Below are 15,602 nucleotides of genomic sequence, written 5' to 3'. Positions count from 1 at the left end.
ATGTTGCATTTCTCCCAGCACACAAAGAGCATACAACCATTCAAAGGTTGGCAAAAGGTTTCTTGCCAGAAGAGAACTAGATCTTTTGCAAGAAAATTAGATCACTTCTGACTAGGGAGATCTCTCCACTGCTGCACTAACTGGAATGAATGTATGATTCTGTCAGGTGTGGAGGTCACCCAGTATCCCAGAGTCCTCCATCTCCCTTACTCAATTGCCAATGCTGCAGTCCCAGGAGGCCCCCGGGACATGAGGTAAGGCTCCTGGGGCCAGCACAGTGCTGGCCCCAGCCTCCCCTACCCTACCCAGAGTAAATTGCCACATGCCTTGTAAAAGCTACAGAAACCCGCCCCCAGGGAGTAATTATTTTGGCATTGCACAGGCATTCCCTGGAGACAAATACCGGTGGCACGAGGTGTCCTGCTGCAAGTTGTCCTTGTGGAACCAAAAGTCCATGCTTGTCTGGATGCAACTCATAGGTGCATCCATACATGTAAGCATGTGCACTTGCAGTAGCTGAAATAGAAGTGGTGCTAATTTGAGTCAGGGCTTTTGGCTTCAGCGTACATGCCTGGACATGCACTTTGGTGTGGGGCAAATTGATGTCAGGCAGCTGGGGCCACTGCAGCTGTCACCTGGCACTGTGCAGCGGGGGCTCTTCCACTAGGCCCCAGTGACCCCAACAGCAGCTGAGTGTGGGGCTTTTTTAAAATTATTATTTTAATTCCAGGATGCTGGAGTTGGGTGGGGCAGTTATTGGGGCAGGCAGGGAATAGGGCTGAGCAGGGCAACTATCAGGAGGGCTCAGGGTGCAGGTGGAGACAAGGCCAGAAGGTGCAGTTATCTGGGAGACTGGGGGAGTGGGCAGGGCCAGTGGGGGTCCCCCTATGGTCCCTCCCTCCTGCAGCCCCCATCACCCCCTACTTACGGCAGGACCCCAGGTCCAGCTCACTGTGGCTGCCACATGGACAGGTAGCATGCTTCAGCACCAGGGTGAGAGCCAGCCATACAGACGCTCTGGCTGGCTACCAGAGCTTCTCTGTAGAGGACTAAGCCTTCAGTTGCTTCCCTCCCCCCCCGGTCTGGGACTGTGCCTCACCCCGCTTTTTCCTCCCTCGCGGTTTTTTTGATCCCTGAATATCCAGGGCCTAATTTTGCCCCTGGACTGCAAATTTTCAGCATGGGGAATTTTTTTCATTCCCACATGTGCCTCTTGCAGTGCCTCAAAGGGCTTTGAGATGTTGCAAGATGCACATGCATGTTCATGTGGACATGCCCTATGACTAGTTCCACAAATCCACCAGCCACTTCACTGGTAACTAAAGGGCAAAATGAAGGAAGGTTTTGTTCTAACATATCTCAGTTCTAATGGGTGTGTCTCATTTGAAATGGCATGCTCTAGCAGTTTGGGGTTTTTTTAATCATGTTTTTTTCAAATAAAAAGGTGTTCATTCATGAAAAGCTGGCCAATAATTTTGATACTTTAAATTATTTTATATTGTTTATAACATTATTTATACCACTCCACAGTTGTGCATAGTACTTTTACAAAATATTTACCTGCATGCTGTATTGCTTAGATCACTGGGACCAACTTTTTTGGCAAACATGCCATAGAGTAAGCCCTTTGTCCTGTCTAAGTACCGGTCCAATCCCATTCCCCCATCTGATCTGCTGCTCTGCTTTTTGTTCCCTTCTCTATCTGCTGCTGTGTCCCCTGATCCCTTTCAAATGTGCCATGTATCATGCACATAGGATGTCTGTACCATTTCTGGAACTCCTGCCATAGGTTGACTATCCCTGGCTTAGATCAGTACTATTTTTTTATTTTTTTTACTGAGAAGAGTTGTGCCTATTAAGAAAGGGACACCACATTGGGCTCCTATCCATGTGCAGAGAGGCTGTTCTGACACATTGTAAGTACAGTGCATCAGAACAGACTCAACTGAGTCAGCTGGAGTGTGGTAATTACTGTGCTCTGGCAGACTCCAGCATCACATGTATCAGTGTCATAACACTGAAAAATGGTGGCAGGGCACTTTAAAGTTAAGCTTGTTCAATGAGCTTTAGCTCAAAGTGCTCTGCCACCATTTTTCAGTGTTATGACACTGATACACATGATGCTCTGGGTTCTTTTAATTAGTAGTTTTTGGAGCACATGTATAAATGCTCATTCATTCCAATATCTGCTTTTGTGCTTCTTGACATTGTAGCTGTCAAGTCTTCCCTTTCAGTTGTTTCTCATGTATTTTGGATGATTTGATGTACTGTGCATATCTGATTCTCCCATAGTTATATAGTTATTTTCTGGAAGTGTTCTTTGAGCAGCTGTTCCCATATGGGTAGCCTCCTCCTCTGTGATAGCGGTTATGTATGTACTGCAGATTGCATTGTCAATGTCCCTTGTGTGTAAGAGGGAAGATAGCTCTTACAGATAATGAATTTGATTTTTTTTCTGATCTTTCCCCAGTATTGAGTGAGAGAAAATTCAGGTTTCTGCAATCATCAAAGCATTGGTGTCAATAGCCTCCTGTGTAGGTCTTATATCCCCTGATTTTTATAAACTGCTAGAGTTTTTTCTGTATGGTTATTTGACACTTCAGTACCAAATTAAATATGTTCATAGATTCATAGATGTAAGGTTGGAAGAGACCTAAGTAGATCTTCAACTCTGAACCCCTGCCCTGGGTAGGAGAGACTACTGGGCTCATATGACCCCAGCTAGGTAACTATCCAGCCTCTTCTTAAAGACCTCCAGGGTAGGAGTCAGCACCACTTTCCTTGGAAGTTGTTTCCAGATCCTAGCTGCCCTGACTGTGAAGTAGTGCCTTCTAATGACCAGCCTGGACCTAATCTCAAATGACTTATGGCTGTTATTCCTTGTTACTCCGGGAGGTGCTTGGGGGAACAGGGTCTCTCCCATTCCCTGCTGGTTCCCCTGATAAGTTTATAAATGGCCACCAGGTCCCCTCTCAGCCTTCTCTTGTGAAGGCTGAACAGGTTCAAGTCCCGTAGCCTCTCCTTATAGGGTCTGCCCTGCTGTCCCCAGATCATATGAATGGCCCTCCTCTAGACCTTCTTGATGCTGGCCACACCCCTCCTAAAGTGCAGTGCCAAGAACTGGATGCAGTACTCAAACTATGGCCTGACCAGCATCTCATAGAGGGGGAGGATCACCTCCTTGGCCCTGCTTGTGATGCATCTGTGGATCCATGACAACATTGCCCTGAGGGGTCAGGCCAATACTCAGGATCTTAATATTGCACTTTTAGACAGGAGGGCATGATGTACAATTGCAAATGTACAAAAAAAAAAAATCAATTAGGTGCATACACACGCATACTACCAGCTCAGACACATACACTTTCAAACCAGCCTAGGCACATGCATACCTATTACAATTCAAGCACAATACTATACAGCCCAAAAGTTAGACACAGATTGCTAATTTGTATATCATGCACACAATGCCATTATATATATATATACACACACACACACACACACAAAAGCAACTCAGATACACACACGTTCAAAAATAACCAGTTTAGGTTCATGCATACTTATCACCAGTTTAAGTCCATACATGTTACACACACCAAATTTAGACATAATCAGTTACCAGTTACCAACACCTGCACATTCAATACACATATGTGGATTACTAATTTATATACCACACACACACATCTATATATGTATATATATAGGTGTATTCACTAATTTACACACATACCACCCACCTACACATAAACACAGGTGAGTTCCTAAGTTGGGTGTCATGATGAGTATGTATGTATGTATGCTTGATGTACTTGGGATAACTGGGGAAAAGTTAAGGTGAGAAAGTAAAAGTGTAGGGAGTTAAAGTTACCAGGACTGGGATTAGAACTGGTAGACTACAGGGGCCTGGGCTGAAGAACTGAGGCTTGGGGGGGTAGCTTTAGGTTAATTGATCTTAATTGATTAAAAGAGAATGCCCAAAGCCTGCAGAACAGGGGACCATGCTGGCACAGAGGCTGGGACTGGAGCCAGAGCTATGGGGAAGCTGAACAGGTAGATGGGGAGAGGGAGAATGGGACTAAAGGGAAGTGTGGGTGTTAAAGAGGGGCTCTGGGTGTGGGGAGACAGAGGATAGCTCCAGGGCAGCTAAAGAAGTTGCAGGAGTGGCATTAGGTGCTGGGAGCTGGTGAAAGGCTCCAGCTGCTGGAGAAAACTGCAGGACAGCTAAGAGAAGCTGGGAAGCTGTGGGGCAGGGGGGGATTACAGAAGGTGCAGGGGAAGCCTGAAAGCAGAGAAATGGACAGCAGAGAATCACAGGAAAAGCAGCATGTGGCAGGGCAGCAGGAAAGCAGAGAAAGGCAGCAGAAAGTCACAGGAAAAGGCAATAGGAGCAGGGGAGGCTGAGAGGCAGCAGCGACAGCAAGAAAGCAAGGAGAGGCTGAGAGATGGCAGAAAAGGGGAGGTGGAATTGGGAGAAGATCAGGAAACTGGCAGAGAGGGTGGGGACTTGATATGAGAGAGAGAGAGAGAGAGAGAGACAATAAGGGTGGAATTTAAGATAGGGAAGGGACTGGGATTCAGTAATACATGACCCAACTCGGGGTTGTAAATGACGGTGGTTTTATTGAACAGGGGAGATGGTGACACAATGTCAAATTGGTTCCCTTGCACCCAGCCACCCACCCAGCCACCCACAATGGTAGCAGTGTTTAGAGAGGCTTGGTGCAGGGGCTGAAGTCCACTGAAGTCTCGGAGAAGAGACAGAGACAGAGAGCCTAAATTGTAGGAGAGGGGGACAGAAAGAGAGAGAGAGAGTCCAAATTGTAGGAGAAGGTGTGCAGGTAATATCTACCTATCCCAGGCTGGAAAGGGGTCCTTGTCCAGTAGGTGTTGTCCAGAGGGGGGTCTCCAGCAGGGCCTTTGGGTGGATAGATGGTGTGGCTTGGTGCTGTTCTAGATGGAGAGGACATCCCACTGGGTCTGTCTTCACTGCCCCTTCTTGTAGGGGCAGATCTTGTGTGACCCTAGTGACAGGAGGCATGCCCAGGCAAGGGTCAGCTCCTGGCATACTGAGCATGTGTGCTCCATGCAGGGATGTGCAGTTTCGGGTGTCTGTAATGGGGAGAGTTGCTGTTTCTGCAGGGTCTTTTGTCTTTCAGATGCTGGTGTTGTCTCTGTCCCTGGGTGAGGTCCATATTTCCTGGATGAATCAGTGCGAGATGAATGGCCCAGTCATTACAGGCCATTCAGTAGAGGCCTGCTACCATTGTATTTCAATCATTCCCAATCACACTCATTCATTGCGGAACCAATTTACATGGGAGGGATACGTGACTCATACAGTTGTGACACAGGGGATGCCCGGGCAGAGGACCCAAGATGAAGGCTTGACATATAAAATGGAATCTTGACATGACTTTGGTTCACTTACAAACACAGGCCTAAACCATACAATATCCATATGAAATAATATAAATCAATACAAAAACAATAATAATACAGTATACAACAGTAAAAATCAATACAAACCTAATAATACTACAATAAGAAACAGTGGATATCCAAAACCAAAAACTTGATACCAAAATCAAAATGTTTAAAGCTTATCCTACATCTTAGCTTACTTATCCTTATCTATAGGGAATAGAGAGGGAGAGAAAAAGTCAGGAATGGTTGGGGAAAGGGAGTGAATGCAATAAAAAACAAGAAAAATAAAGAAAAACTGGGGGTTTTGATACAAGAAGGTGTAGTTAGGCTTCCTGACCGCATCCTAACATTGGCAGCCCATGTTCATTTTGGAATTGATAATGACTCCAGGATCTCTTTCTGCCACTTCGCTTTCAAGAAGGGAGTTCCCCGCCCTATAGTTTTGCTACTAGTTCTTACTGCCCAAGTGTAGTACCCTGCACTTGTCAGTATTGAATCCCATTCTATTCTCATTCACCACCCCCTTGTCCAAGTTGCTAATAAAGAAATAGAACAGCGTGGGCCCAAAGAGCCCTGGGGGACTCCACTGCCCAGATCCCTTCAGGTCGAATATGACCCGTCCACCACCACTCTCTGGGTGTGGCCCCTCAGCCAATTTGCGATCCATCTGACTGTGTAGGCATCAATGCCAGAGATGCCTAGCTTTTTAATAAGAATTGGGTGGGAGACAATGTCAAAGGCCTTCCTGAAGTCCAGAAAGACTACATCCACCGTGACACCTGCATCCAATGATTTTGTGACCTATTATAGAAGACAATCAGGTTGGTCCCCTAAAGAACCCATGCTGGTTGCCCCTGAGCCTCATCCCCCCTGCTGGTCCTTCACAGATGTGTTCCTGGAAAATTTTCTCAAAGAGCTTCCCCAGGGTTGAAGTAAGACTAATGGGCCTATAATTGCCCAGGTCCTCCCTCCTCCTTTTTTTGAACATGGGGACCACATTGGCCTTCTTCCAGTCATCTGGCACCTGGTTAGAGCACCATGAGGGCTCATAAAGCCGTGCCAAGGGCCCCTCGATAACCCCTGCCAATTCCCTCACAACCCCTGCCAATTCCTTCAGCATCTGGACCTGCTGATTTGAACATGTCCAGTCCCTCCAAAAGTTCCCTAACTCAGTCCTCCCTGACCCAAGGCCTGGTAGAGTCTCTCTTGAGTCCATGCTGAATCTTGGTGGGGGAGTCCTTGGTCCCTACACAAAAAAATGGAGGCAAAGAAATTGTTAAAAATACCTGCCTTTTCCTCTGGTGCAACTACCAGATTGCCTAGCATATCCTGCAGGGGCCCCATGTTACCCGGTGCTTTATTCATACTCCCTATGTATTTAGAAAAGGAATTTCTAAAGCCGTAGCTTTCCTAACAGCCCCCCTACAGACCCGAGCGATGGAGGTATACTCCTCTTTGGTGATAGCCCCTCCCTTCCACTGAGTGTATGCCTCCTTTTTAGTTTTCAGGCATTCCTGCATGCCTTTGGTGAGCCAGGGGGGCTTTTGAGCACTTTTGCCCCCTTTGATTCTCGTGGGGACTGTCACCCCTTGGACTCAGTGGATCATCTCCTTAAGGAATGTCCACTCATCTTGGACACCCCATTCCCCTACCCTCCAGGACCCCAGTGTCTCTCCTACCAATCTCCTCAACTCATTGAAGTTGGCCCTCTTAAAGTCAAGGACTACTGCCTTGCTGCAGGCCCTTGACACCCTGCGCTGTATGGTGAATTCCAGTAGGCAATGATCATTGTCGCTCAGGTGTCCTGGAATCCGCTCACCAGGTCATCGCCTGTGGCCAGGACCAGATCTAACAGGGCATTCCCCCTGGTGGGACTGTGTACTTCCTGGGTTAAGTGGAAGTCCTGTATCTCAGCAAGGAACCTTCATGAGCAGTCCAACCTGGCTGACTGCTCCTCCCAGCAGTCAGCCAGGTTGACTCCCCTTTTCCACTTTTCCTGTTTTCCTCCCCTTCTACTTCCCTACTGCTCTGTCTCATTCTATCACCCAAGGAAAGGGGAAAACCTCACATCTTAACCAAAATATTTCTCTGAAATCACCCTTACTCTGACCATAAGTCAGGCTACTTGCAACTTCTTTCCCTTTCCAATACTGTATAATAATAGTATGATAAATTTGCCTCCCTTAAAATGGCTTCCCCTCTATTTGCTTATGTTTCTTTTTGCCCACTTGTAATTCTTAGTGTTGTGCCTCAGGCATAGTTCAAAATAGATCCAAAGCAATAGGAGTTGCTCACTTTGATCAGAAGAGAAACTAAAATTATTTTAGACACTACCAGAATTTTGAATTTTGGTATTTTTAGTTTTTCTTTCATGTGGTATTTGTTCTGGCTTTCTATAGTTCTTCAAAATTCATCCTTGTAAAATAAGAGCTCCATAGTCTTCAGGAAATTCAAAACAGCAACAATATTTATAATGTTTCCTATAAAGTGGCCAAATTATAGCATCACTTAATAGATTTCTAGATTTTAGGGTCAGAAGGGACTTCCGTAGGTCATCAAGTCTGAACCCTGCCCTGGGCAGGAAAGAACGCTGGGGTCAGATGACCCCAGCTTGGTGCTTCTCCAGTCTCCTTTTGAATCCCTCAAGGTAGGAGAGAGCACCACCTCCCTTTGAAGCCCATTCCAGATTCTGGCAATCCTTACTGTGAAGAAGTTCTTTCTAAACTCCAACCTAAATCTGCTCTCTATCAATCTGTGGCCATTGTTCCTAGTTACTCCAGGAGGTGCCCTTGTAAATAGATCATCTCCTATTCCCTGCTGCCCTCCCCTGATGAATGTATAGGCAGGCACAAGATCACTTCTCAGCCTTCTCTTGCAAAGACTGAAGAAATCTAGGTCCCCTAGTCTCTCCTCATAGGGCCTTGCCTGCAGGCCTCTGACCATAGGAGTGGCCCTCCTCTGAACCCTCTCAAGATTTTCTGCTTCCCCCTTGAAGTGTTGTGCCCAAAACTAGACACAGTGCTCCAACTGTGGCCTGACCAGTGCCGCATTAGAGAGGAAGCATCACCTCCCTGGACCTGTTAGTCATGCATCTGCTAATGCATGATAAAGTGTGGTTAGCCTTGTTGATCACTTCATCACATTGATGACTCATGTACATCTTGGAATCAACTGTGACTCCAAGATCCCTTTCCACTGCTGTGCTGCTGAGAAGGTAATTCCCTAGTGGTCTGGAAATTTGGTGGCAAGTGAGTCGCAATTAACATTGTCACAATTCCCCTGTTCAGACATTTGGGGATGAATGACACAGCTCTGTGGTCCAAATCTAGCCTCAGGGCCAGGGATTGAGCACCCCTGCCTTAAATGATGTTCTGAGACACTGTACAAGTACAGAATGATATACAAAATTAGGACCTTAGTATGCAATACACTAATTATTATATTATTGTATAGTAAGGCATGATAACATTAATTACGGACTGATGCATAATAAATTAAATGGGATACTGTAAGTCCCAATGTCTGCAATGCTGAAGTCATTTGGGAATATTGCCTTTGACTTGAGTAGAGGCAGAACTAGACCATCTCACAAATGCATTATTGCAATACAACAGAAATATGGTAAAGTGAATGACAATTAAGTAACACAGTCAGTTATGGATAGCATGGTTGATTTGATTGGTAGCTGATCCAAAACACATCTATCACAGCAAATGAAAAATCATAAGGAAGTTCCATGTCTTTTTTATGATGAGCATTGTAATTATGTTTGGCAAGTTCAGCACATCTCTCTTCATATATAAAGTAATAAAATAGATAGGCATATGTATTTATTTGGAATATTACTGTCTTAGACCACAATCTTGTGGTACATCCTTTGGCTTTAATGCTAATATTCTTGTTGGCTCTGGATTTAGGACCCAGTTGCCTTGTTCTGGGGAAGGATCTACCCTCAGATTGACCACTACCTTTCCATTTGATAATAGGCAAATTTATTGATATACAGTGATAACAGAAAAGAAACAATAAAACCAATCCAAAAATTCTATATACTCCAGCCCTAGGGCTGACATCAGAGTCAGGATACATCTGGCCAGGATGCAGGCTTCTCTCTGAGGCTTCCTCTTAGGTGTCAGATATCAGCATGTTAGCAGTCTGGAGGTGGGATTCCGAGGCCCATACCTCCCATCCGGTGGGGTGGATGAGAAGGGCTAGTGGTGTGCCCTCTATCCATGGTGGCCTCAGGGACCCCTTCTAGGGACAGGGATAGGGAGGAGGAGAAGAATGGGGTGGGACCCAGGAGGAATGAGGGGGAGGACTGGGGAGAAGGGATCTGGGTGGAGGATCCTTGGTTACTCTCAAGTCTCTCCTTCCCTCCTTATGACTCCTGATGACTCTTGGTCTATATATACATACATACATATACACACACAGAATATATATATATGCCAATATATGCCAATTCACAAAAATCAAACCTTTAAATACTAGGGCTGTGTGAAGCTTTGGGTGCTGATTCGATTCAGAGGAGATTCGGCCTGATTCAGTGGCTGAATCATCAAATCCAAATTGAATTGGGGACCAATAAAAAGGTCCAAATCAATTTGAAGCTCTCTGAATCTTTGGAAAAGGTTCCAAAGTATTCAATGATTTGGGCAGTCCCTGCCAGCTGCAGCAGGGAGCTGGAGCTGGACTTGAAGCTGGTAAGTAGGGAGTGGGGGAGAGGAGGCTGGAGGAAAGGGAGGGGGCCATGGGGGGACCTCTGCCTGCTCCCCCAGCCCCACCAACCCCTGCCTGCCCCAGCTCCTGGTGCTTAAAAAAAAAGACTTGACTCACCAGGTGCTGCCAGGTGGGTGGGGGGGAATCCCTGCTGCCCCTGACTGCCCCACACTGTATGAGGGGCTCTATCACAAGCCTTCCTACCTCAACTCCTCTCCCAGACCCCCCACAGCTGCCCCACGTGCCCCAGCTCCAGCTCTTTAAGAAAAAAACAAAACAATGCCCCCCCTGGACTCATGAGCTCCTGCAGTGGCTGTGGGGTTTCAGGGGACTTGTGGAAGAGCCCCCACATGGCACGGGGAAGCAGGGGGCAGTGGGGATTGCCAGAAGTGGGTTGTCATGGGGATTACCCCCTGCCAGGCAGGAACTGGTGAGTCCAGGATTTCTTGGGGATATTTTTCCTTAAAGGGCCAGAGCTGGGGCAGGCGGGCAGGGGATGGGCCTGGGTGATTTGGAGATTAGGCAGCAGCTGAATCTCCAAATCAGATTTGGCTGAATTGATTTAGGGCAGTGATTTGAATCATTGAATTGAATCACTGTTCCCTGATTTGGCCAAATTCGAATCTGAAGCTAATACTAGCCACATCGCACAGGCCTATTAAATATCATTCATAAGCTATCAACTCTCACACATACAATTAAGTATGTCTCTTTGCATGGATAGTGCCTTAATGTATTTAGTTGTTGCTAGTAAAATGTTTTTATTCTCTTTTTATTTTTCAGTTGTTAAGCTGCAGAGTAAATAATTTTAGGTACTTGGTGAATATGTATGCTAAGAAATCAATCCTGCAGTGGGATTTGATAGCCTGAGCCTCTTTGTCTGGGCAGCAAGCTAAGGAATTCAGGCCACATAACATTATAAACTGAATCCAAATAAATTGGAACCCCCCACAATTTGTCTTGAATTTAGTCTGACCCAATGCCTATTGAAGTCAAGATTTTTGGCTAGGGATGTCAGATGGCAAGTATTTGCCAAAATTGGTGGAGGAATTTTATTTAAATCTTGTCCTGTCAAACACAAAAGTTATTCTATTGTTGCCCTGTGGGGTCAGGCCAACTCCCAGGATGTCAATATTGCGCAGTTAGACAGGAAGGTGTGACACAATCGCACATATACAAAAACACAAATTAATTAGGTGCACACACACACACACACACACACACACACACACACACACAAAACCAGCTCAGGCACATACACATCCAAACCAGCCCTAGGCTAGGCACATGCATACTTATCACCTATTCAACCATATACATTATACACCCCCAAAATTAGACAAAAATCAATTTTCCATACCTGCACACTCAGTACACATACACAGATCACTAATTCATAAATCATGGACACAATGGCATATATATACATACACACACACACTCTTCAGTTCACACTGGTGAGAGAGAAAGGGGTAAAGTGTAGGGAGTGAAAGTTGCCAGAACCAGGATTAGAACTAGTGGACTAGAGAGAAGCTGACTGAGGAACTGAGGCTTGGGTTTACTTTAGATCAAGTGGCCCCAGGGTTACTTGAGGTCACTAGTGAATGGGAGGGGAATAAAAAAAAAGCCTGGTGGCAAGGAGGAGACAGCCAGAAAAGAGAGAGACAGAAACCTGGGAGCTTGGGGCTGGAAACGGAGGCAGACAGCTGAGATATTGGGGAGGGGGGTACATATAAGCGGTGGCAAGGAGGAGACAGCCAGGAAAGAAACTGAGGCAGAAACCTGGTTGCTCAGGGGAAAAGGAGAAGGCAATGGGGATAAGACAGTGGCAAAGAAACAGGAGGTTTGGGGGCAGAGGAGATCAGGACAGGTGTTGGAGGTGGCAGTGAGCCAGAAGCAGGAGAGGGAGAAATGAGCCTGGAGGGACAAGGAGCAGAGATTGGAGCAGAGCTGAATCATAGTAAAGTAAAACCCAATTCAGGGGTCCAAATAACAGGTTTATTAAACAGAAAACACACTACACAGCCCCATGAAGTTATTGGTTCACAAGTGTGTGTGTGTGCACACACACACACACACACTCACAAACACTCACAGTGGCAGCTGGAGAAATAGACTCAGTGGAAGTGTTGGAGTCCAGGTATGGAAGAGAAGCAGAGTCCAAGTCCTTGGTTGAAGAGAGGGTGGGGGGGGGGTGATAGCTACCTATCCGGCAGAGCCTTTGGGTGGATAGGTGGTGTGGCATGGTGCTGGTCCATATGGAGAGGGCATCCCAAGGAGTCAGTCTTCACTACCCCTTTTAATGGGGCAGACTACCTCTGATCTCCTATGGGGAGGGCCTGTCCAGGCAACATGAGTCCTGTTCCAGAGGGTTCCTTCCAGGTGTTCTTTCTGAGCATGTGCAGCTTTGGCACAATGGTGGGTTGCCTCATCTTTTGTTTCTTGAATGCTGAGGGTGGTTCCAAGGGCTGTGTCATTGGTCCAGGTATTGGTGTTGATGGTTTGTGCATTCGGAGGGAGCTATTTTTAGATCTACTGCCATTGTCTCTCAAGCACCCTCATTCATCCCCATTCATTCAGGAACCAAGTTACATAGGAGGGGTAGGTGTGAATCAGGTTACACAACCGGGAATGGGGATAAGAGGGAGGCTTGACATTACAAGATGGAAACTTGACATGAATTATGCTATCTTACATATATAGGCCTAAAACAGTAATCACACAATATAAAAGCAGTAAAAAAAAATAAAAATAAGTAAATAAATAAATCAATACAAAATTTATGATTATCATGTATAGAACACTGGATATCTATATCAAAATAGCAGGGCACTTATTTGCAAAGAGGGGAGAGAAAAATAAAATTTACTACCTAAAATAAAACGTTAAAACTTATCCTACATCTTAGCTTACTTATACTTATCCATAGGGAATAGACAGGGAGAGAAAAAGTCAGAAACAGTTGGGGAAGGGGGGAATGCATTTTAAAATAAAAAAAGAAAAACTGGGGGTTTTGCTACACTATTAGCATTCAATTTGGATCTATTTTCTGTATCATGTGAAGGCTAATGACATAAAAAAGTCTATTTTTCACACTTGCTCATGCTAAACGTTCATATAAAAATGCTGGAGCTAGAACACTGTAGAAAAGTACTAGTCTGGGGAGTGAACTAAATTCTGCTTATCAGTTTAAAGGATCTTTTTCTTTTTCCCTGATGCATTCAATATATTTTATATTCACTAATAAAAAGCACAAATAAGGATATGTATTACATTAGGGACCTTAGTGCAATCAATAATTTTATTTACATCCATGTAATATTTTAATATGTGTACTTCCTAGAGTGTGATCACAATGACTCATTTTTCCATGTAGAATAAGAACCTAGAAAATATACTCTGAGTGGAATAATTCCTTAACCATTAGTTATAAGCTTATATGAAATCTAATTTAAGAGAACTAATTTGTAGCAGAATGATACACTTGTTTAATAATTTCAACAAGAAGTTCAAGAACAATTAATGCAAATTAGGAAAATTGGACATCAGACTCATTTATTATTCTCCTTGCTCTATTACTCTATTATTAGATGGCATAATGGGTGATCTCATTGCTATAATTACCATAAAAATCTACAGTTTATCCAATCAAAATATATTTTTGGGTCTCCCAGCAAGGTAGAAAACATTTGGTTATTTTTGCAGTTATGAAAATACATTAAGTAGAAGATCTTGTATATAAATGAGCGTAACCATTACACTAGAATGCTTTTTTGTAAAATGGAATATCCTTCTTTCCTGAAGTCTGCTTTTTAAGGAAAAAATGGTGAGAAGAAGAGAATCAGTTCAGTTTGGTAACAAATCATTTTTATTCAGCAGCCTGTCCCTATTCAAGACAGAATTTAAATATAGGTTTATCTCCACTGATTTCAATGGTATTTATTTTACACTTGTTTTAAAATGCTTTGCTGAAGTAGGAACATAATAAAGTGCATGTATGCATATGTGTCTACACACATAGGTAAACAATATCTTCCTATAACACCCTTAAAATTTAGTACTACTTTTTGAAGTAGGTAGATTGTAGTATTAGTAATTTCCATTCATATGCTACAGTTCTCATAAGGATACCAAGAAATGCATAAATACTGTTTCTTGTCATTAAGATTATAAAATATTCATATACGATTATAGCATTTGGTATAATTAATAGAGATAAGCATAACACACTATATAATATGATGTATTGATAGACAGATGGTGATTTATTTTACAGCTCCGTAAAGCTATAATAGACCATGTTTCAGACTCCTTCTTGGATACCACTGTTCCACTTCTAGTTCTTATTGAAGCTGCTAAAAATGGAAGGGAAAAAGAAATGAAGGACTATGCCGCTATTTTTCGAGAACATACCAGCAGGCTTGTAGAGGTAGGTTTGATGGATCTGCATTGGATTGAATATATCTGATAAGTGACCACCTACTGTACTTTTTCTTTTGCTGTCTGATTTGATAATATAATTATGTATGGTATTTCAGCAAAGAATAAACAGCTAAGTTCAATAATAACACAGGCTTTCTACTTTTACGTCATGTATACCTCTAAGTTGTAAGTTTATGTGGTCTTATCCACACATGACATGGAAACCAGTGGGCTTTTTCTTCTGTATTGAAATCAAAGAGAGTTTTTTCACAGAGGGGTCCTTTGTCATTGGTTCAAATGTATGACCATAACAAGGAATCCTTTGCAATCATCTGAAACTATACAAGTGGAAATACCATGTTAATGTTAGTTATTGTTTCTTTCCTCATTCTTAATATTTCTGCCATTCAGAGATATATGAAGTATACAACTAAACATTCTGATTTAGAGAATGGCATACAGTTTAACTCTTTGAGTCTGTAAGTTGACATAGGTTAGTGGAAGCCTATAGCTATATGGAGCCCAAAGTTCAAGGAAGGGTAAGGAGCTGTCTACATGGATTGTATGTGTTCAAAATAAATTCATTTTTATCACAAAATAATTTTATTTGTAAAGAACAAAATATATAATATTTAGGAATGTGCAGAACAGAAATAAATGAGTCTTGACACTCAATCCTGCAAGTATTTATTTATGTAAGTGAATAAACTTAAATATATACCTGTTAACTTAAATGAGATCCTTCAAATGGTTTAAATTACTTGTGCATGTGTGCACTAGAGCTTTAAACATTAAATAGTGGAAATGCCAAAGTTGTGGTGTCACAAATATATTACTTCAAATGCATGCAGGGTCTGTGCTACTGATGTTTTACTTTTCTGTGCAATGTTAGTAATGCAAAAAGGAGAGGATTTTTCTTTATAGCTGGAAAGTGTTTAGTAAGATGTTCTGTCTCAAAACCAGAAAAGTTCATCTTGATTGATTTGCAGATAATGAAAGATAAGTAGATACACAGGTGGCTAAAGTGGAAG

General features: G+C 43.6%; 1 protein-coding gene across 1 annotated transcript in view; it reads left to right on the top strand.

Annotated features, from left to right (window-relative positions):
- The window catches only part of LOC109312444 (catenin alpha-3-like), a 715,731-nt gene extending 700,319 nt beyond the window's left edge, over positions 1-15,412 (top strand). Inside the window, exon 5 of the mRNA XM_019538475.1 lies at positions 14,426-15,412. Within this exon, the coding sequence (XP_019394020.1) occupies positions 14,426-14,617 (192 nt within the window). The 3' untranslated portion in view covers positions 14,618-15,412. The remainder of the gene's footprint in view (positions 1-14,425) is intronic.
- The last annotated feature ends 190 nt before the right edge of the window (positions 15,413-15,602 follow it).

This window comes from Crocodylus porosus, unplaced genomic scaffold, assembly GCF_001723895.1.
Source record: "Crocodylus porosus isolate Cpor-Errol unplaced genomic scaffold, CroPor_comp1, whole genome shotgun sequence".
Classification (NCBI taxonomy): Eukaryota; Metazoa; Chordata; order Crocodylia; family Crocodylidae; genus Crocodylus; species Crocodylus porosus.
This window is presented reverse-complemented; position numbering and strand designations above follow the sequence as displayed.